A 24195-nucleotide genomic window follows, 5' to 3' on the forward strand; every position below is an offset into this window, starting at 1 on the left:
AAGTTTGCACTCAAAAGGAAGTGAATTTTGGATAAATTCTGCTTAAATCTATCTGTGCACTTTTTTGATAAAGTTGAAATTTCAATTTTACCAAATATTCTATTTAGGTTATAGTGAATTTTTTTTCTTTCCGATTTTTCACCTCTTTGTTTTTACTTGGTCTAAATGTAAAGTTATTTACATTTTTGGGGGAATTTGGCACAGACAATTCAAAAGAGCATAGCTTGAGAAATAAATTCATGTCTGTTTTTTTTTTTAATTTGATTGAAAAATATGAGAGCCTTATATTTTCAAAATCGGCCAATTTTCCGGCCCTCGGAAAATATAAATACTTATAAAAAAAAAAAAAAACAATGGACCAAATATTATGAAAATATTATGCAAAAAGTTTGCACTCAAAAGGAAGTGAATTCTGGATAAATTCTGCTTAAATCTATCTGTGCACTTTTTTGATAAAGTTGAAATTTTAATTTTACCAAATATTTTATTTAGGTTATAGTGATTTTTTTTCCGATTTTTCACCTCTCTGTTTTTACTTGGTCTAAATGTAAAGTTATTTACATTTTTGGGGAATTTGGCACAGACAATTCAAAAGAACATAACTCGAGAAATAAATTCATGTCTGTTTTTTTTTTTGATTGAAAAATATGAGAGCCTTAGATTTTCAAAATCGGCCGATTTTCCGGGCCTCAGAAAATATAAATATTTATAAAAAAAAAAAAAAAAAAATGGACCAAATATTATGCAAATATTATGCAAAAAGTTTGCACTCAAAAGGAAGTGAATTTTGGATAAATTCTGCTTAAATCTATCTGTGCACTTTTTTGATTAAATTGAAATTTTAATTTTACCAAATATTTTATTTAGGTTATAGTGATTTTTTTTCCGATTTTTCACCTCTGTTTTTACTTGGTCTAAATGTAAAGTTATTTACATTTTTGGGGAATTTGGCACAGACAATTCAAAAGAACATAACTCGAGAAATAAATTCATGTCTGTTTTTTAAAATTGGATTGAAAAATATGAGAGCCTTAGATTTTCAAAATCGGCCGATTTTCCGGGCCTCAGAAAATATAAATATTTATAAAAAAAAAAAAAAAACTAATGGACCAAATATTATGAAATTGGTGTGTAATCGTTTATAATGGTCTTCTATAACTGGTAAAAAATTAATAGAGGTAGCAGCAAAAATAAAAAATAAAATTGGTCTGAAATGAGAAGGTCCCCTTAATAAAACCATTTGCGGGGAAATAATAACTTTGTCTGATCTCCATTTATTTCCGTTTTTTTCATCTGTGTTTACATATTTAGAATGCATTCCCTTCTCGGTACTTGGGCTTATATTTGTTCTTTCATTACCTCATCGCAGAGGTCGAGAAACCTGCCTCGTACCCGTACAGTGGCATATTTTTTCAGCATTTGATAAAATACTTCAGTGAGAATAATTGGAAAGATATTCAACACATCGTTCAATGTGAATCTATAAAAAAGTATTACCTTCAGTATTTTGAAAGAAACTATATTTAAATTAAAAATCAACTCATTCGTGCTTCAGAGTACATCTGTTTAAGAGAGTCATCTATGTTTAAAATCGCTTTATTGTTTCATTCAAGCAAGAGACAAGGACACTTCATGTAGCCTGACTGTTGTCCAAGTAAAATGCAAAAGATCTTCAAGTCACCGCAAATCATCCAGTTGTGACATTTCCAATTAATCTTGTTAACAGTAACACCAAATTTTCATACGTCTCCTTCATGGTCACTGCCCAACGGGGATGGAAGAATATTCATTACCATTATGCAAAAGAACTGCTTTAAGACTTCTCTTTGAAGAATCAATAGTCTCCATTCATCAGGGCTGTCACTTATGCCAAACTTTACTATTAGTCCTGGTGGATCTGTACTATAAACAAAGTCATTTTCTTCAGCAACATAGACACTTTCTCAGTTACGATACCAAGACAATGATGCAGTAGCTAAAAAGATTCTTGGGTTTAAGTCTGGAGCATAAAAGCTCTGCTGATTCCCTTGCAAAGCCCTAAGTCCCTCACTAAATCATTTAATTCACACTGGTTGAACAGTTGAGATGCATAACTTTTACTGCGATTGAAGTCTACATCATTGCTAGAACTGCTTTTTGACCCAGAACACAAGTCTTCATTTTTTTTATTGACCTCTTCAATACGAGTCAAATTCAGCTGCCTGGTGTACGATAATAACTCGCGTTATGAAATACGTTACATCTATATTGCTGCTCTTTCGCTCTCAATGTTGATAACCACAGGATATATGATCAAGCTAGTTCCCGTCTGGGGTATTGGCTGCATGTTATTGTGGCAAAGTAGTATGCAGTTGATATTCTAGGGTCTATACGGGGCGCCCCTACGGACCAGAGCCACACATCAATTTGTCTGTGATAGAAGAAAACTCTGTTCATAGAGAAATTATGAAACTTTTATACTACGACTGTCCCTCCGTTATGCTGTCCCCCAACCCTTTGTTACTGTCCTGTACCATTTCTCTGAATATTCATTTCCTTTTTTCGCCTACCCTGCGATGGGGGAAGAGAATGCTACCACCAAGTCTTTCCACTTGAGTCGTAAAAGGCGACAAAAAACGAGACGGGGGATGGGATTAGGAGTTCTGCTACCTGTAGCCCCAAAAGGGGACATCTATAAAAAAAGTAAAGGCATAAGAGGGTCTTGGAGTTTTCCAACCAGTACCCTAAGGTTTGGGTCTTTTAATGTGCGTGGATGTGGTACAGATGAGAGTAAAAGGGAAGAGATAGGCAGTATGTTTGTGAGAAGAAAGATGGATGTACTGGCTTTGAGTGAAACTAAAATGAAAGGGAAGGGCGAGTGTGAGTTTGGGAGTGTAGCTGAGAGATACTCAGGAATGAAGAGTGGACGAGGGAGAGAAGGGGTGGCTATACCGGTACGTGAAGAGATAAGTAAGCGTGTAGTGGAATGGAAGGAGGTTTCATCAAGATTGATGTGGATGAAGGTGAAGCTGGGAAGAGAGATATGGGTTTTTGTAAGTGCGTATGGACCTGGTAGTGAGAAGAGTGTAGAGGAAAGGGAGGGTTTTTGGGTAGATATAAATGAGTGCATAGAGAGATTAGGAAGAAATGTCAATGTAGTTGTATTGGGAGACTTTAATGCTAGGGTAGGAAATGAACCAATGGACGGAGCGATTGGGAAGTATGGAGTTCCATTTAAAAATCGTAGTGGAGAACTGATGGTGGAGATGTCTTGAGAGTTGATGATAGCAAAAACAGTGTTTAGGAAGAAAGTCAAGCATAAGTACACATAGGAGAAGGTGGTGGATGGAAGGGTGGCGGATAGAGCGTTAATGGACTATATAGTGATGACCAGGAGTATGGTAGGAAGAGTTAAGGATGTACATGTTCTAAGGGGAGAGAGTGGGGTAATATCAGATCATTTTCTGGTGGAAGGTAAGTTGAGAGTGGAGAATAGGTGGAGAAAGAGGAAAAGGGAAGAAGGTAGGAAGGTACTTAGAGTGAACTGCTTAAATGAGAGAGAAAAAAAAGGAGAATGAGTATAAGAAGAAGCTGAGAGAGGAGTGGGAGTAAAGGATACAGTAGAACTAGAAGTGGAGGAGGAATGGGATGGTTCAAGGAGGAAGTCATAAGGTGTGCAAAGATGGTGTGTGGAACAAGGAGGGCGGGAGGAAATAGAAGGAAGGGTAGTGAGTGGTGGGATGAGGAAGCAAAGAAGGGCGTAGAAGAGAAGAAGCAGGCATTCATAGATTGGCTACAAATTAGGACAGGGGATTCGTATGAGAGATACAAAGTAAAGAGAAGGGAAGTTAAGCATAAGATAAAGGAAGCAAAGAGGAGAGCAGATGTGAAATGGGGTAAGAGTATGACAGAAAATTTTGAAAGTAATAAAAAGATGTTTTGGAAGGAAATTAAAAGAGGAAGAGGAGGCAAATCAAGTAGAGAAGAAAAAGTAAAAGGTGCAGATGGAGAGATGATAATGGAAGAGAAGGCAGTGAGAGGAAGGTGGGCAGAGTATTTTAGGGAGTTGCTAAATGTGAAGGAGGATAAGGAGGGAAAGGTAGTTGCCGTGGGAAGCGCTAAGAAAATGAGAGTGATGAGTGAGGAAAATGAAGGAGAAATAGGGAAGGATGAAGTGAAAGCAGCTGTTAAGATGATGAGAGCAGGTAAGGCACGTGGTCTGGATGGATGCCATGCAGAATGTCTAAAAAAAAAGGAGGTACACTGATGGTGGACTGGCTAGTGAGGTTATTTGATGTTTGTTTAAGAGAAGGTATGGTGCCGGAGGACTGGAGGAGTGCCTGTATAGTTCCGCTTTACAAAGGAAAGGAAGGCATGTGTGAGTGTAGTAGTTTCAGAGGGATCAGCTTGTTGAGTGTAGTTGGGAAGGCTTATGGGAGGGTCTTGATTGAGAGGATTAGGAGAGGAACAGAGGAAGTAATTGGTGAGGGACAGTGGGGTTTAGGACAGGTAGGGGTTGTGTAGATCAGATTTTTGTGGTAAGACAGATATGTGAGAAAGCTATAGGAAAAGGTAAGGATGTTTTTTTGTTTTGTTTTTTGGCTTTTATGGATCTGGGAAAGGCTTACGACAAGATAGACAGGAAGGCACTGTGCGAGGTACTGCAGATATATGGGATAGGAGGAAAGCTGTTAAGGGCAGTCAAGAGTTTTTACGAGAGTAGTAGAGCTTGTGTTAGGATTAGAAATGGAGAGAGTGAATGGTTTGAGGTAAAGGTGGGACTTCGTCAGGGATGTGTTTTGTCGTCCTGGCTGTTCAATCAAGGGTAGTGGGTCAGGGGTTGGAGATGGTTAAAGAAAATGGAGAAAAGTGGGAGGTGAGCCAGCTGTTGTTTGCTGACGACACTGAGCTTGTAGCAGGATTGGAGGAGGGATTGAGGAAGTTAGTGACAGAGTTTGAGAAGGTGTGTGAAAGAAGGAAGCTGAAGATAAATGTGGGTAAAAGTAAGGTGATGAGATGTACAAGGGGAGAGAGTGACAGCAGGCTGGAAGTGAGCATTAAGTGTGAAAGACAGCAATGTACGCGGCAGAAACATTGAACATAAGAGAGGAAGAGAGGAGTTTGAATGTGTTTGAGATGAAATGTCTGAGAAGTATGATAGGGGTTACTAGGCTGGATAGAGTGAGAAATGAGGAGGTGAGGAGGAGAACAAGGGTGGAAAGGGAGCTAGGAGATAAGGTTGATGAAAGAGTATTAGGATGGTTTGGACACATGGAAAGAATGTGTGAAGAAAGATTAGTAAAAGAAGTATGGAAGGCAGAGGTGGAAGGAGTGAATATGAGGGGACAACCTAGGATGAGATGGATGGATGGGGTGAAAGAGGCATTACAAAAGAGAGGAATGTCTATGGAGGAAGGACGGGAGAGGACAGAAGATAGGGGTGAATGGAGAAGGGTTGTGTATGGATGATGCTGTGATGCATGAGGGGGAGTGGGTGGGGGATAGGGGGTGAGGAGAGTATGTATGAGAGAGAGAAAAAGAGAAAAAAAAAAGAGAAGATGACGCAGCCCGAAGGGATGTCTCCCCGTCGTCTCCTTTTCTGCATGAGGTGACGGAGAGGGGGGGGGGGTCACCGAATATATGAAGCGGCCATGCTGTGAGTGTGCTGTGTCTTGCGACACTGCTTCTGACCCAGGGCAGTGGACAGGATGCAGGGATGACCCGTCATCCAGGAGGTGCCGAGATAAGAGGGAGGAAGGTGGAGGGGAGTGGAATATATAGGAAATGGAATGGGTGGGAGTGATTTCTATGCCTTTTTCTTTTTGACTACCCCCCGTGTAAGGGGGAAAAAGCCTTTTGTATATGTATGTATGTATGTAGTTCACAAAACATGGGGGGTCACTCAGCTACAACTACAAATATAATCAAGATGGCAACGCTGTCGTCCTCATATATATACCCACTCACGAATCATGACGCCAATGGAGGGCTCATCTTATGGAAGGGGATAAAATTAATTTAGAAAAAAAGTTATATCTTTAGTGGCATATATGCTGAATAAACTATGGTTTCTTAATACCTTCCACTCGCCTGCCGCCATCGCTAACACTCGATGCAAGGGAAAATATTTTGTCCATCTATCTTTGATGATTCTCTCACAAATTTTGACTAATGTACTTGCTAGGGACTTGCATACATACGAGACTACCACAATCTATGGCTTATTGAATAAAAGTACAGAAAATACAACTGCTAAGATTCGTAAGTCCTGTTTTCATCAGGTAATTCATTGACATTCCTCCTTGTCTCTTCTTTCATAATCCTAATTCTATTATACCTATGAATATCTCTATCAATACTATTCATCTTGCTGTTTTCATATCACTCTATTTACAAACGAAACCTTATTTCTTCTCGAATGCCATAGAAAACGAATCTCAAATGTTGATGACGTCATGTCGCTTCTCTCTGACCACAAGATGCCGCGCTGGAGAATTAGCAGGTACTTTCAGCCTCAATACGATTCGATTTATCTTTTGTCGAGTATAAAAGGTGTATTTTTGCTTCTGTATAATTCAACAAACTTAATATTAACATTATAACCTTGCTATAACATAGTCACAAAACAAACGCCCTGGTTACCTTACCCGTGGGAGTTTTCGTTGAAGTCTCTGCAGTATCGATATGAAATATGTATGGTACTAATTATCTTTGATGACTGCACGGCGCCGTTGTGTGATGGCACACACGGCTGCCACCGTATCAGCAGATCCGAGTTCGAATCTCGGCAGCGCTGTGCTTTTGCTTTATTTTTCATGTCGCTGTGGCTCAGTGGTTAGAGTCACTGGGCTACGTTCAGAGAGTTCCGAGTTCGAAACGCGGTAGGTACCATTCCACTTTTTATGGAAGCTCGCCTTTGTAGAAGTCACGGAAACTCTTGTTCTTTCAATTTATATATATGCATATATTCACTCTATGAAATAACAGTGTAATTGAAGACGCAGAGTGAAAAAATATATGAAAGATAAGTATGATCGTAATTCTTTTGAGGCTGTTCAGAGGGAAGCGACATGACGTCACTAATGTTCTGCGTTTGTTTTCTATTGAGTTTGTAGTCGGGGATCATTAGCCATAATATTAGCAATAAGAACATTTTTTTACAGAGCAGATTTTTCATCATTGTTCAAGAATATAATGCACTTTAACATGCCAAAAGCCCAAGAAAATGGATGGTATTTAGGGCTGGGCAGGATGTGTTGTGTACTCGTTCTTGGTGTAGATTGGTCCGTCCGGTCGGGTGATCTCTCCCTGCACTCATGTGGGCTTTGTCCGGTCACAGAATTTCCCCCTCATGCTCGGCAGCGCTAACAGGTCGGACGTCTGGATGCTCAAACAAGGGTTCATATCTTTTATTAATAATAGTGTTTCTAAGGTGGGGAGGCGACGGGTATCTTGGCATGTCGTTATGATGTTCGTTTTACTCACCATCAGAAAATAGAAATGAAAAATAAAACATTTTAGTGTGAGTGCATTGAAAATGTATACCGAGACTGGAAGGCAGAAATAAACGAGTAATCTTGTTATGCCAATGCACCGATTCTAGTAATTTTATTGAAAGCTAGAATTAACATTATTATTTTATTCTATTATTTATTTATCTATTTTTATTTTATGTATTTACTTATTCACTTATTCATTTATTATCTTTGCGAAGATCTGGGACACAATACGAAAAGCATACGACAAAATGGAAGATATATATTTCATAACGAGGGTATAAAGGAAGGAAAATCCTACTGGTGCACAGAATATGGAAAACGAGAAGAAATTCCAGGAACTTTCTTTATTCTCCAAGAAGATGGAGTTTAGAAAGATCTGACCGATAAATAAAATGTCGACATCGAAAGAGATAGTGTTTTTTTCTTTTCTATCCGTTCATTATTACGCGGAATATCGTAGACAAGTACGAATCTCTAGAGGCTTGAAGGAAATACCAGAGAGAGAGAAAAAAAAAAAAATAAAAAAAAAAAAAATATATATATATATACACATATATATATATACACACACACACACATACACACACACACATATATATATATATATACACACATTTATATATATATATACACACATATATGTATACACACATTATATATATATATATATATATATATATATATATATATATATATGAGAGACTGGGTGGAGGAAGAATAAGCGAAGATGGGCTGGAACTTTTTATTGCTTATACGTTTCGACCGACTCGGTCTTCTTCAGTAAGCTGTCTACAAACAGTTTGGACCACACATTTATACATCCGAGGATGGGAACATGGATTGGAACATATAAAAGGACTGTCCCAAAAAGCCCTCAGTACCATCTATCGCATTCCTTGCGGTAGATGCTCTTCTTCGTATTACGGCGAGTCAGGTCGAGGCGTCGAGAAACGCATAGCTGAGCACAAACGAGACTTGAGGTCACACAGGACGTCTAACTCACTCGTCCAACATGCTGACCGATCTGGACATTTGCCCCACTGGGATGGAGTCGAGGTTTTACACACGGGATTAAGGAGAGACATGAGGAAGACTGTTGAAGCTGCCTACATCAATTATTATGAAAATATCAATGACAGGGAAGGTTTTGTTTGTTTGTCAAAGGCAATAAGTAAATTAATAGTAGTAAAAGTTGCCGCTACTGATTCTCGCACCAGATCTACAACTTCCGACCTTTCTCATGGCCATCCTAGAGTGGATGATTTTTATGTGTCTTGGCCGGTGCGCCTGAGTATTCCAAAGAAGTTAAGCATAATTTTATTCAATTTGGTAAGACTCGATTTTTTGGTCATAAATTCGTCATAATGTAACGACATGAATTTCGAAGGGATATTATTTTTGGAATTTCGTTTTATTTATCTATTTATTTATTTGAGTGTTGACTTGAGAGACTGGGTAGTATGGACGTCGTGACGGTTTTATTCAACCAAGAAGCAAAGTAGAAAATAGAGCCTTAATAGATCATGGATTTATTTTGTTCTGTGTCTACCCATCAAGATGTGTTGGCAAAGAACCTTACTATAATCATTGAAGAAAAACATACAATAGGAGGTAGCTACAAATATATTTCAACTGATTTTGGTTCAACTAATCTTGGAGACATTAGAATGTTCTCGAACATAGCGGGCGCACCGTAGCTCCGCCCACCCGTGACGTCACTGACACGTTCGCACAGAGGCGTAAACTAGGACCATTAATTTTAAGAGTAATAGGAAAAATTCCCAACTTTCAGTTCAGGATTCCACTAGAGAAATATTTTAGGGAGAGATTGTAGCAGCTAGGTGCTGTGTTGAGAAGCGAAATGAAGTTTTACAAAATAATACAACAGGGGAGGTTAGTAGTTTACCCATAGATATGAACACAGCCGTCTCGTTTTTTTTTTTTTTTTTGTGCGCAGCTAAAATTTTAGTCTGATGCCAAAAACTATCCCGATAACAGGTATGGGTACGTTCTGCAAGATTAATGAAAATAAATGTCAATATATGAGTTAAATGATATAGTGCAGATATAGTAGGTAGATAATTATTATTATTATTAAGTTTTGAGTCTGATGCCAAGAATTATCCCGATAACAGGGGGGGAAAAAGGGTTTAAGGGAGTGTACTCCACAAACACTTTGCGTGAAAGGAGTTAGACGGCGTCACGCATATATACATTAGCTATGAGAGTGTAATCCTTAGAGTACAATTCTGTCTGTGATCGATCTCTAATAAGAATACGGGGTTGAAAGTAGACAAAATATTGTAAGTAGACTGATACAGTGACCGGAAGGTTGGAGCGTAAACAACTACGTTTTTCCACGTGCCTGTGACCTTACTCATGATGCCCATAAGCAAAAAAAAAAAAAAAGTGTTATTAAATATCAATAAGGATCAATAGATTGTCTAGTTGGAGAAAACCACAATATACTTTTGTATCTTACTATATTTTTGCTTCAGTGTAATAATTAACACATAGAAAACCTTCACTTATATTCTTTTACTACCCCACTTGGGCATAGGCCTTTTCGCTACCCAGAACCAACCCCGAACGACCTGGGGAAAGGGGACAGAGTCAGACGTGAATAACAAGGAGCAGTTTCCATTTATGGTCAGATATATCCATATAGACGATTGGGTGGTGGCAGCGTATACCTTGATTTCTTATTTCCCAAATCGTCCTTATGTGGGTATCTCTGATCACTCCCATTGGAGGTGCTCTTGTTTAAACACTAATCAATCGACGGCACCACAATAAGACGAATTGATTTGATGGGGTCGTCGGATTTTATGGGTTAAACGCCCCAATCTTGTTTGAAGATGCCATCTTTCACCCTGGTCTAGCTTCGTGGCTAGAAAACTGTCAGACACTTTAGAAAATCGTAACCCTTTCTCCTCTCAAGCAGGAGAAAACAAGTGATGTCCGGTGCTGTGTAACAGTAAGCAAAGAAAATAAGCAAAGGCACCTACACTCTGTGTGGTCACCTTTAGCATAGCTTACCCCGGCGTTATGACGCACGTAGTTGAAAGTTTCCCTGCATTATGACCGTTCATCACTGTTTTCCGGCCTAAACCACCAGAAAAAACACTTTGGCCCTCGTCGCCATTGTTATGTATTGGCTTTTCCTGATGTGCCAATCAGTTTCTCTGCAGTTCATTGTCACACGGAAGGGTAGAAGGAAACATAGGCTTTCGGCACTGTGTATTTTACACACTATGAGAGAAATTCGCTAATAGCAGCGACATCAATCCGATAATCTTTATGACAGTTGCATGCAGGATTCGAACCCACTGTGTTCAGCTACCCTTAGATTACCTTCGCAGAGCCTTAGACCACTGCATGCAGGGTTCGAATCCTGCATGCAACTGTCATAAAAATGATCGTATTTTACACTCTGTTTACATCATGGCGCTTCGAGAAGCGCGCGAATCCAACATTTAACAAAACAAAAACAAAAGGCGCATATCGCCATTAACCTAAACATTCATTTAACCCATTCAACTCCGATGACAAGATGTCTTGTCATTTGGTCAAATAAAACAAAAAATCATAATAAAACAACAAAATGTTTGATGATCAAACAGCACCAGAAAAATATGACGTCGTCAGTCCTCCTCCTCGAGGAGGACTGACGACGTCATATTTTTCTGGTGCTGTTTGATCATCAAACATTTTGTTGTTTTATTATGATTTTTTGTTTTATTTGACCAAATGACAAGACATCTTGTCATCGGAGTTGAATGGGTTAATGTGAATACACTACAGATGCCAATTTTCTTCATTTCAAATCAGTGCTACCGAAGGTTATGGGGTATAGTGTGTCCCCGTAGGAGTTAAATCGTCTCTAATAATCCCCTTTGAGACAATCACTGGAGACGAGAGAGGATTACAAATCCTAACTAGCCTAATTACTTAACCTATATGAGAAGTGGCCAGTGCGCAGGTTGAAATACTAATCTTAAACACAATGATATTGTTACGACTACATGGCGAAGCAATAAATTAGCGAGGTTGTTATATTTCAAGCTCAATCACTGAAACACTCGTGATATCTCTGAACCTAGACATAGATGGGCACAGAGAACAAAAGGGGCGGGAAAACTTCCTATGAATATATAATTCTTTACCCCATTCAACTCCGATGACAAGATGTCTTGTCATTTGGTCAAATAAAACAAAAAATCATAAAACACCAAAATGTTTGATCAAACACCAGAAAAAATATGACGTCAATCCTCGCTTCGCTCGCAGCGAAGCGAGGACTGACGTCATATTTTTTCTGGTGTTTGATCAAACATTTTGGTGTTTTATGATTTTTTGTTTTATTTGACCAAATGACAAGACATCTTGTCATCGGAGTTGAATGGATTAAACTCGTTAAGGCTCCACAACTGACGGACAAATTGGCGCAACAAACAATAAAAATAATGGAGAGGAAAATATAAAAAAAGCAGCTGCTAAAGGCTTTAAGAATTCCGGTAATTCCACAGAGTAGAGGGAAACGATAAGAGACGAAGAGACAAAAATGTGACGTCTACTATATCGGCTAGGTTCTTGAACGAAAGTGTTCGGTTACTACGGTTTGAAAATAGTCGGGAAATTGGGAATAAACAGTCGGTGTGTCACAACCCCAAACTTGTGACACACAATGCTACCAGAAGTTATAATGAGTAGCATATACTACACTAATTGCTCATCGGCCCCCGAATACCGAAGAGAACGAAATGACTCAGTGAGCATGAAAGATTCGCATCCTCCACCTTCCTACCGCCTCCTTTGTGCCCACGATATAAACTAACCTTTAATTTGGGACGAAACAAAATTCTGTATTTCTTATCCTTCCGAATGACAGCTGGCTTCGTGAAAAGGAAATCATCATCTTCAGACGTCGCTGAGCTTATCGTTTTTCCTTTGTCGTCCATTATCTTAAGTGCCCCACCACAGCCACCCGGAAAATCGCCACTACAGTAAATATGCATGTAGTGAATCTGAATCACCGCATCAATCAAAAGATCTTCAACCAAGACGAGTTCTGTAGACGCAGGGTAATCCTTCCAAATACCAGATAAGTCCAGTACACAACGAGAAAGTTCCTCCCCCTTCCTGAGCGTTGTCCCCCTGCCTCTCCTGCCAGGGTTGAGAGGAGTGTCCTCTGGGAGGGTCGAGAGGTCGGCGCCCCTGATCGCCCAAAGGATGTAGAAACACTCCGTGTGAGTCAGCACGTCCGTGCCGAACACGGTGTCGACGAACTCGTCGCAGGACATGTCCAGGAACCGCACCTCCTTCAGCAGGTCCCCGATCTTCTGGCGCACTGCACTCCCTGACGGCTCCTCCTCCGGGCCTAGCTGGGCTCTTCCCCTGCAACGAGAAGAGACACAGTGTCGCTCACAGAACGCCTTAATGTCGGAGGTCGATGGACGAATATCTAACCACAGCTGCATTACATATCACGTTGAAAACAAAAGAGAAATGGCCACAGAGCGAGAGAACATGCACAAGTATTTACCAGGCAATCAGTCCATTGAAGGGGACAGCCTCGGAAGAGAAGTCGATGTCGTCGTTCATTAGCAAACCCCTCACGGCTTCTTTGCTCAGTTGAGATACGGTCTCAGACGACATGACAGCGTCAGGGTCACGATTCAGCATCTGTAGAGCAAAAGTCAAAATACTTTGTTTTTACAACCGTTGACGAGTCGAAGAGACGAGGAACAAATTGTACAAGAGAGAGGGAGAGAAACATGGCGAGGGTGAAAAGAAGAGAGGAGAGAAACTAAGAAAGTGGTAACGGAGGAAAGGAAAGAAGGGAAAGAGGGAGAAAGTGAGAAAGATATGGTGACGGTAAGGGAAATATATATATATATATATATATATATATATATATATATATATATATATATATATATATATATATATATATATATATATAATACATATATACATATATATATATATATATGTATACATGTATATATATATATATATAATATATATACATATATATATATATAATATATATACATACATATATGTTTATATATATATATGTTCACTATAAACCCACTATCGGAGAAATAATAACGGAAATAAAGGGAAACTGTATATTTCCACTACTATCTGTAGTTCTCTTCAGCAGAATGCTGAAGAGGACTACAGATTGTAGTCGAAATATACAGTTTCCCTTTATTTCCGTTATTATTTCTCCGATAGTGGGTTTATAGTGAACTTTTATGTGTTATAACATACCAATTTCCAATATATATATACATATATATATATATATATATATACATATATATATTATATATATATATAAATATATGTATACATATATTATATATATACATATATCATATGTATATATATATATATACATATACACATGTATATATATATATAATTATAAGAACATAAGAATAAAGGAGACTGCAAAAGACCGTAAGGCCTACACTAGGCAGCTCCGTATCCATCACCACCTGTCATCCCCATCCATGAAGTTGTCTAATCGTTTTTTAAAACAACTGATAGTTTCAGCGCTTACTACATGGTTACTAAGCTTATTATATATATATATAAAAATATATATATAAATATATATATATATATACATATGTACATATATACATACATACATATATATATATATACACATATATATATATATACATACATATACATATATACATACATATATATATACATATATACACACACACATATATATATGTATTCATATATTATATATATATATATACACATGTATATATATATATAATTATAAGAACATAAGAATAAAGGAGACTGCAAAAGACCATAAGGCCTACACTAGGCAGCTCCGTATCCATCACCACCTGTCATCCCCATCCATAAAGTTGTCTAATCGTTTTTTAAAACAACTGATAGTTTCAGCGCTTACTACATGGTTACTAAGCTTATTATATATATATATACATATATATATACATATATATATGCATATTATGTATATATATATTATATATATATACATACATATATGTATATATATATATATATATATATACATATATATATATATATATATATATACATATATATATGCATATTATGTATATATATATTATATATATATATACATACATATATATATATATATATATATATTAGCCAATTACCCGTGCGTTGCTGCAAGTTCGTGAATAATCCCTAACCTAACCATACCTATCTTTAACCCTTAACCCACATTCTTATCTAGCTTATTTTTTAACTGACGTAATAGGATGTTTTAAATATATTACTAGTATATTATTTAAATAAAGTATATTGTATACATTTAAGTAATCGATACAATTATATTTATATTCTAAAACTCAAAATGCATTAGTTGATAGATTAGATTTGTCACTGCTGCATTCAATGAAGCCACGCCCCCAAAGGACTCCTTACGCTGGTGTGACTATAGATGTGCATACTTATATGTGTATGCACATCACTGTGAATGCACCCTTTCTAATGTAAACGTTATATCCTAGTAACAGGTGTAACATATGAAATATAAAAATTTAAAGGGGGGGGGCTGTCACTCCACCAGCCGACGCAGTTCGTAATCACTTAACCCATTCAACTCCGATGACAAGATGTCTTGTCATTTGGTCAAATAAAAAAAAAAATCATAAAACACCAAAATGTTTGATCAAACACCAGAAAAATATGACGTCAATCCTCGCTTCGCTGCGAGCGAAGCGAGGATTGACGTCATATTTTTCTGGTGTTTGATCAAACATTTTGGTGTTTTATGATTTTTTTTTTTATTTGACCAAATGACAAGACATCTTGTCATCGGAGTTGAATGGGTTAAGTGGCTGCATAGGCGGCGCACAAGACCCTCAGATGTTGTCGGAGACCCTCTCCTCAGAAAAGCAGTTGCTGGGCAGTTCTTGAGGTAGTGGTCTAGGGTGGCTTCTGGGTGGCTGCAGTGACGGCATCTTTTTTCTCCTGCTGTCGGGTTGTTCTTGATATGCCAGCAACAACGGTCCTCCAGTCGCAGACTGAAGAGCAGAGTTTCCACTTTTTTTGGTGTGGAAGTACAAGGGGCTCGTAGTCTGTGACTGTCCTGTACCACCTCGCCCTTTCTGACACATCTGCCTCCAGCCTGTGCTGAAGGAACCGTTGTACCTGGTTAAGAGCCCTGGTGCGTATGCGCAACTGATTTCTGCTGAGAGGGACGACAACATCGAGTTCGGGTCTTCGGCGCGCCGCTTCTGCTGCGGCGTCGGCTAGCTCATTACCTGGGACGCCTACATGGCTCGGCACCCAGTTGAGCGTAACACTCCTGCCTTGCTGATGTAGCTTCAGCAGGAGTGCTAGGATGGAGGTCAGTAGGCGTACATTGTCGCTGGGCTGTGTTGAATCTAAACTGCCTAGCAAAGACTGTGAATCCATGTGGATCACCACAGGACCAGCTCGAGATATTAGAGCATGCTCTAACGTTCCTTGGACCGCAATGGCCTCAACTTGGACAGTGGACGCATGATCAGATACTCTCCTGCCGAAGGTCAAACCATCCGTCACAAAAGCAGCCCCCGCACTACGGGCCCTGTTGGGGTCTACGGAGCCATCCGTATAATAGACGGCCATTCCAGGTTCCGACAGTGCGCGGAAACCTTGTAGGGCCTGCGCTCGTACTCTTCCTGAACACATAACTTCTTCTTACTGGGAAGCTTTGTGACAGCGAAGGTTCCAGGTATCGACAGCCATGGCGATGGGGATTTGAACTCTGGGTGAGGAGAGTCCCTACCCTTCTCAAGGAGAGCACTGGTGAGCCTGAAGGAGTCCAGGAGCCCAGTCACCTGTGATAGCCAGGTACCGGAGTGGATAAGATTATCCACCCGTCCCAGAGCTATCACAAGGCTCTGACTCAGCTCAGTTATCCTGGGGCTCTGGACTATCTTGGCAAGAAAGTCGACCTCCAGCCTTCTGACCCGTGATGTTAATGAAGGCAATGAAGCCTCCATTTGGAGGTTAACAATCTTATTCCAAGGTTGAGCTCCCAGGATAATCCTTGCTGCTTCATTTTGGCAAGGCTCGAGGGCTTCAAGCTTAGCAGTCGCCACAGGTATGAAAGCTGGGGCAGCGTAGTCCAAGAAACTGCGGACTGCTTACACATAGAATGTGCGAAGGACCTGGTGCGTGGCACCAAGTACCTTCCCCGTCATTGCCTTCATGACTGTGGTTCTCGCCTTCAGCCTCTCCTTGAGATAGGCCAGTTCCTTCTGAAAGGAGAGCAACCTATCAATCCAGACCCCCAGGTACTGAAACTGGTGGACCCAGTCCAGCCTGAGGCCCTGGATGGAGAGGCCTTCGACTCGGTAGGGGAGATCTTTAACCCTAACCTGCAACATTCCGTTGCCACAGTGCTTAACCCATTCAACTCCGATGACAAGATGTCTTGTCATTTGGTCAAATAAAACAAAAAATCATAATAAAACAACAAAATGTTTGATGATCAAACAGCACCAGAAAAATATGACGTCATCAGTCCTCCTCGAGGAGGACTGATGACGTCATATTTTTCTGGTGCTGTTTGATTATCAAACATTTTGTTGTTTTATTATGATTTTTTGTTTTATTTGACCAAATGACAAGACATCTTGTCATTGGAGTTGAATGGGTTAAACAGCGCTGGGCTCTGTTGAAGCACTGCCGCTTCCCAGTAATTATAAGCGCAAGGTCATCTGCGTGGCAGATAACCTTGCACCCATTGGGTAGAGGTAGTTCCAGAATGTTGGAGACGAGCACATTGAACAGAGTAGGGCTGAGGACCCCCTCCTGTGGAGTGCCATTGTCCAGCATTCTGGCCTCTGATGCGTGACCCTGAAATCTTACTTTCGCTGACCGGTGACTGAGATAGTCAGCAATCCAAGAAAGCAGCTTGCCTTCTACGCCCTTGCGAGCAAGGGTGTCTAATATCACAAGTGGGCTGGCCAGCTCAAACGCCTTTTCCAAATCCAAAAAGACCACGATGGACGGTGTGCCACTGACAGCATTGAGGAGTGTTGCTATAATATTTGCTGTGCCAGTGCCCTTACAGTAAGCATGTATATGCTCATGCATTGGGCCCAGTTTCCACAGCAGCCTGTTTAGCACCATCCTCTCCGCTGTCTTCCCCATGCAGCTTGTCAGGCTGATGGGGCGATAAGCAATAGGTTCTTTTGGCTTTGAAATTGGCGTTATGATTGCCGTCTTCCAGGCTGTTGGTTGCTTGCCAGTCCTCCAAGACGCGTTTATCCCCCTTATAAGTGCCTCATCACCAGCTGACCCAAGATGGGTCAGCATGGAATAGGTGACAAGGTCCTCTCCAGGTGCCGTGTCTGAGCTGGTCCTGTGTGTGACCCGTAGCTCCTGAAGCGTAAAGCTAGCGTCAGTATCATCCGACCGACTCATCATGTCCTCAGTACTATGGCGCCTCACTCCTTGGAGGTCCTGCAATGTGTCTTGAACACACTGCGGGAGTAAGGTGCTGCTGGAGCGAGAGACGAACTCCTGCACCAGCCGCTGCGCCTCAGCATCACGGGCATGATGAGTGCGTCGCGGTTGAGTCCTGCCAGTAGCTTTACGGAGCTTGGACCACAGCTCTGCTAGGGAGGTGTGAGCGTTAAAGCCCTCACACCATTCAAGAAATTTAGCTCTTCTGGCATCTGCAGCTATGACATGAGCGTCACGAATTGCAAGTTGGCCAAATTGGTCTGAGTTCGGCGCCGTCGGAAAACACGCCTAAGCATGTTCACCCGATGGTTGGCCTCTCTCACCTCGGGGATATAATACCAACTGTTCTTATGCTCCCTGGGGGACTGGCGAGTCTTTGGGATGGTTCTGTTGGTAGCCACCTGAAAGGCTGCAGAAAAGTCAGCTTCTAACGTTTCCACGTCCTGTGGTGGAACGTAGGACGCTGCCCATTCTTCAACAGATCTCTCAAAGGCCGGCCAGTTTGCCAAAGCAGTCTTCCACCTGGGAACAGGTAATACAGCTGGTATGGGTGGTGCATCCCGTATGTGCACAGAGGCACCGAAGTGATCACTAGTGACAATAGGATGCACCTCCCAGGTTACCCTAGGGAGGAGAGTGGCCGTCGCCAAGGTCAGATCAAGTCGTCCACCTTGCACGTGCGTCGGATTACCATCATTCAACAACGCAATGTCAGGGCATTCATCTAATACGCAATTTAAGTGGTGCCCAGCGACACTGGGCCTTTAGGGCGACATCAAGATATTATGATGGGCGTTGAAGTCCCCTCCTATGATGAGGAGCCTGTCCGCAGCAAGAGCACACACTTCTCCAAGGTCCAGTTCCGCTCTATGGCCCCTGTATATGTTATAGATGGTGTACGTTTCATGGGCTCGATGGAGTCGAACCGCAAGAACTTCTACACCATCTCCACATGATACAGGGTCCATGATCTCACTGCAGGGGATGGATGATTTGACTAAGATCATGCACCCCCTAGTAGTGAGATACGAGCTTCTGCTGCGGAACCCGTTTATGTTCCACTGTAGCAACCTTAAGTGATTATTGAACAGGGCGATGTTCTTCCCTGTCTAATTCCATGACTTCATCTTGTCCTCCCCGGTCAGAAGACAAGATGGGTTGCGACTTTTGAACAGTGGGTGCATTTTCCTCCTCATCAGAAGAGGAGTCTTCATGCCGCAGGGTACATACACGGTGTTGAGGCTTGGCAGAAGGCTTTTTCCTCGTCTTTGCTGTTGTGGGCGCTTTTCCAATCGTGAAAGTGGGTGTGGCGGGCTTGGGGGAAGTGGAAGGGGATGAGGAGGAGGTAGAGGCAGGGGAGGAGGCGGGAGATGAGGAGGTAGAGGGGGAGGGAGTTATCTCCTTTCGCCTAGGGTTCTTGGACGGGTTCCTTTTCTCTTTTAGGAGCTTGAGCACGTAATTGACGGCCGTATCTACCATGGCTAGTGTCTTCTCTGGGTCACTTTCCCCTAGGATAGTTGCGATTCCAGAGACTACACCAGTCACAATCAGTTCGATATCATCCTCCCGCAGGGGGATGACATCAGATGGATACTGAGGTGGAGGAGCCTGCCACTCCTGTGCTCGTGGGGTAGGTACTGGGGGCGTGGGTCTGGGTTTAGGGGTGGGCGTGGGTTTAGGCGCAGTTGCTTTTTTGGAGCTGTTTTCTCCTATCCCGTATATCTGCATAACCTCCCAGTGCCCTTCTGTCTACCCTATCGTAAGCCTTTTCCAGACCCATAAAAGCCCAAAAAAACATCCTTCCCCTTTCCTATAGCTCTCTCACATATCTGTCTTACCACAAAGATCTGATCTACACAACCTCTACCCGTCCTAAATCCACACTGTTCCTCACCAATTACTCCCTCTGTTCCTCTCCTAATCATCTCAATCAAGATCCTCCCATAAGCCTTCCCAACTACACTTAACAAGCTAATCCCTCTGAAACTACTACATTCACACTTGTCCCCTTTTCCCTTGTAAAGAGGAACTATACAGGCACTCCTCCAGTCCTCCGGCACTCTACCTTCTCTCCAGCAAACATTAAATAACCTCACCAGCCAGTCCACCATCACTGTACCTCCTTTTTTAGACATTCTGCATGGCATCCATCCAGACCAGGTGCCTTACCTGCTTTCATCATCTTAACAGCTGCCTTCACTTCATCCTTCCTTATTTCTCCATTTTCCTCACTCATCACTCTCATTTTCTTAGCATTTCCCACTGCAGCTATCTTTCCCTCCCTATCCTCCTTCACATTTAGCAACTCCCTAAAATATTCTGCCCATCTTCCCCTCACTGCCTTCTCTTCCATCATCATCTCTCCATCTGCACCTTTTACCTTTTCTTCTCTACTTGATTCGCCTCCTCTTCCTCTAATTTCTTTCCAAAACATCTTTTTATTACTTTCAAATTTTTATGTCATACTCCTACCCCATTTCATATCTGCTCTCCTCTTTACCATCTTTACCTTTTGCTTTACTTCTCTCTTCTTTGTACCTCTCACATGACTCCCTCGTCCTATTTTGTAACCAAAGTGTGAAAGCTCGCTTCTTCTCTTCTACAACCTTCTTTATTTCCTCATCCCACCATTCACTACCTTTCCTTCTACTTTCTCCTGTCCTTCTTGTTCCACACACCATCCTTGCACACTTTGTGACTCTATCCTTGAACCATCCCCATTCCTCCTCCACACCTAGTTCCACTCTATCCTTCACTCCCTCCCACTCCTCCTTCAGCTTCTTCTTGTACTCCTTCTCCTTTTCATTTAAAAAGTTCACTCTAAGCACCTCCCTACCTTTTGTCCCTTTCGTCTTTCTCCATCTATCCTCCACTCTCAACTTACCTTCCACCAAAAAATGATCTGATATTCCCCCCACCCTCTCCCCTTAGCACATGTACATCCTTAACTCTTCCTATCATAATCCTATTTACCACTACATAATCCATTAGCGCTCTATCTACCACCCTCTCCCATGTGTACTTATGCTTGACTTTCTTCTGAAACTGTATTTGCTATCATCAACTCTCTAGACACATTTCCACAATCAACTCTCCACTACGATTCTTTTCTGGAACTCCACATTTCCCAACCACTCCATCAATTGGACTATTTCCCACCCTAGCATTAAGGTCTCCCAGTACTATTACATTGACATTTCTCCCTAAATCCTCTATGCACTCATTTAAGTCTATCCAAAAGGCCTCCCTTTCTTCTACACTCTTCTCACTGCCAGGCCCATATGCACTTACAAAGACCCACATCTCCTTTCGCAGTTTCACCTTCATCCACATTATCCTTGAGGAAATCTCCTTCCACTCCACTACACGTTTACCCATCTCTTCATTTACTAAAATAGCCACCCCTTCCCTCCCTCTCTCTTCACTCCTGATAAACTCCCACTTACACTCACCCTTCCCTTTCAACTTAGTTTCACTCAAAGCCAACACATCCAGTTTTCTTCTCACAAACATACTACCTATCTCTTCCCTTTTACTCTCATCTGCACCACATCCACGCACATCAAAAGACCCAAACCTTAGGGTGCTGGTCCGAAAACTCCCAGACCCTCTTATGCCTTTGCTTTTTCTTTTAGGAATGTCCCCTGTGGGGCTACAAAGAGAAGGATGCCTAGTCCCAATCCCCGTCCCTTTCTTCTCGCCTCTTACGATCCAAGTGGGAATACTTGGTGGCAGTATTCTTTTCCCCCACCACAGGGAATTACCCCAACACGGAAAAAGAATGCTAAGAGAAATGGTACAGGACAGCTACTGGGAGCTGTCAAGATACTTTATGAGAGTAGTAGAGCTTGTGTCAGGATTAGAAATGGAGAGAGAGTGGTTCGAGGTAAAGGTGGGACTTCGCCAAGGATGCGTTATGTGCCCTGGCTGTTCAACTTATACATGTATGGGGTAGTGCGAGAGGTAAATGCAAGGGTAGTGGGTCAGGGATTGGAGATGGTTAAAGAGAATGGAGAAAAGTGGGAGGTGAGCCAGCTGTTCTTTGCGGACGACACTGCGCTTGTGGCAGAATCAGAGGAGGGATTGAGAAAGTTGGTGACAGAGTTTGGGAGAGTATGTGATAGAAGAAAGCTAAAGATAAATGTGGGTAAAAGTAAGGTGATGAGATGTACAAGGGGTGAAAGTGGCAGTAGACTGGAAGTGAGCATTAAGGAGAGTGACTGGAGGAAGTGGATAGTTTCAGATACTTGGGTGCAAATGTGGGAGGAAAAGGTGGAGAAAAGGTGGAGGTAGAATGTAGATTGAGAGAAGCGAGTAAATGCCTTGGTGGATTAAAGAGTGTAATGAGGAACAGACATTTAGGAATGGATGCTAAGAGGAGACTGTATGAAGGAGTGATTGTGCCAACAGCACTGTACGGGGCAGAAACATGGAACATAAGAGAGGAAGAGAGAAGGAGTTTGAATGTGTTTGAGATGAGGTGTCTGAGAAGTATGATGGGGGTTACTAGGCTAGAGTGAGAAATGAGGAGGTGAGGAGGAGAACAGCGGTGGAAAGGGAGTTGGGAGATAGGGTTTATATAAGAACGTTAGGATGGTTTGGACACATGGGAAGAATGAGTGAAGAAAGACTAGTAAAAGAGGTATGGAAGGCAGATGTGGAGGGAGTGAACATGAGAGGACGTCCTAGGATGAGGTGGATGGATGGGGTGAAGGGGGCTTTGAAGAAGAGGGGAATGTCGGTTGAGGAAGGACGGGAGAGGACAGAAGACAGGGGTGAATGGAGAATGGTTGTGTATGGATGATGTGAAGCATGAGGTGGAATGGCCGGGGGGATGGGGGGTGAGGTAGTATGTGTGAGCAATATTTGACGCAGCCCGAGGGGATTTCTCCCCGTCTTCTCCTTTTATGCAATGGGAGACGGAGAGGGGGGTTCGCCGATTTAATGAAGCGGCCTTGCTGTGGATGTGCTGTGTCTTGCGACACTGCTTCTGACCCAGGGCAGTGGACAAGGTGCAGGGATGACCTGTCATCCAGGAGGTGCTAAGATAAGAGGGAGGGTGGAGGGATGTGGAGTGTATTCAGGGATGGAATGGTTGGGAATGATTTTTATGCCTTTTCCTTTTCGGCTACCTCCCTTGTAAGGAAAAAAAAAGCCTTGGTATATGTATGTATGTATGTCTGTTTTCTTGTGGATGTGTGTGTGGGAGCTGTTTTAAGTGCGGGAAAGTGCTCTTGATTGTTCAAATCAGGAGCACTGGGCGTAGGTGTCTGTGTTACGGTGGTGGGAGAGTGCTTCCTGCTGCCCCATACAAATGTTCCTGGGGGGGGGGGCAGGTATGAAGTCCTGTTGCTTCTCTGCCTTTTCCTTACAGGCAATGGCCTGGACTTGACGCACTGCGCACGAGGTATTCCAGGCGTATTGCTTCTTGCTACAATTGGGGCATTTGGCAACAGTCTCAGTGCCAGCCTTGAACTTGTTAAGACAAGCCTCAGTGGCATGAGGCATGCTGCAAATACCGCATTTGGGTTGCTTCGAAGTGCACCGCGCCTGGTGATGACCATAGCGCTGACATCTGAAGCAACGGAGTGGATCAGGGATGTACGTTCGTACATCATACCTGCCATATATCCCCAGGTCAATCTTGTTAAATGGTTCGCCTTTGATGGCAATGAGTACCTGGCGTGTGGGCTTCTTATCCCAGCGGCGCATTCTCGTGGCACCGATTAATTACCTGAGCGTGGTCCTCAATAGCCCCAGTCATATACGAGGTCGGGTAATCGTGTACCACGAGTCGATGTTTCTTGTCCTCTGGGTTAAGCCGCTCCAGATTCAGAGGCTTACCATTCAATGATTTTATCGCCTCCAGCTCCTCCACGAGTTGGTAACTGCTATGTAGCAGTAGCAAGTTACCATCGCCAAGGGGACGGAGGGATATCAGCTTTCCATGGAGGGGGCCTTTCTCCAAAGCTCTCACCACCTCAAATGCAGTGTCGTATCCTGCTGAGGGTACGACTTTGAAGGTGGGGAGCTTGCCACCCTTGCTATGAGGAGGGGCCACCACCACAGCAGCTTCATCATCGGATGAACGCTCAGAAACTGGAGCGCAACGCCTTCGTTTGGTCACGCCTGCAATGTTATCAGTACCCGCCATGGCGGTACTGATAACGCTAAGTTGTTGTGAGCGCTAAGAAAACTCGTGAAAAAAACACGTAAA

General features: G+C 42.1%; 1 protein-coding gene across 2 annotated transcripts in view; it reads right to left on the bottom strand.

Annotated features, from left to right (window-relative positions):
• Nucleotides 1–10706: 10706 nt before the first annotated feature.
• Nucleotides 10707–24195, bottom strand: part of LOC143031966 (BTB/POZ domain-containing protein 6-like) — a 77519-nt gene continuing 64030 nt past the window's right edge. For both annotated transcript variants that reach the window (XM_076196368.1, XM_076196369.1), the window contains exons 5-6: nt 13024–13163; nt 10707–12875 (exon numbers count right to left, since the gene is read on the bottom strand). In XM_076196368.1, the coding sequence (XP_076052483.1) occupies nt 12203–12875; nt 13024–13163 (813 nt within the window). In that variant the 3' untranslated portion in view covers nt 10707–12202. The remainder of the gene's footprint in view (nt 12876–13023; nt 13164–24195) is intronic.

Source organism: Oratosquilla oratoria, chromosome 12 (assembly GCF_046742065.1).
Source record: "Oratosquilla oratoria isolate Oo_2021 chromosome 12, ASM4674206v1, whole genome shotgun sequence".
Lineage (NCBI taxonomy): Eukaryota > Metazoa > Arthropoda > Malacostraca > Stomatopoda > Squillidae > Oratosquilla > Oratosquilla oratoria.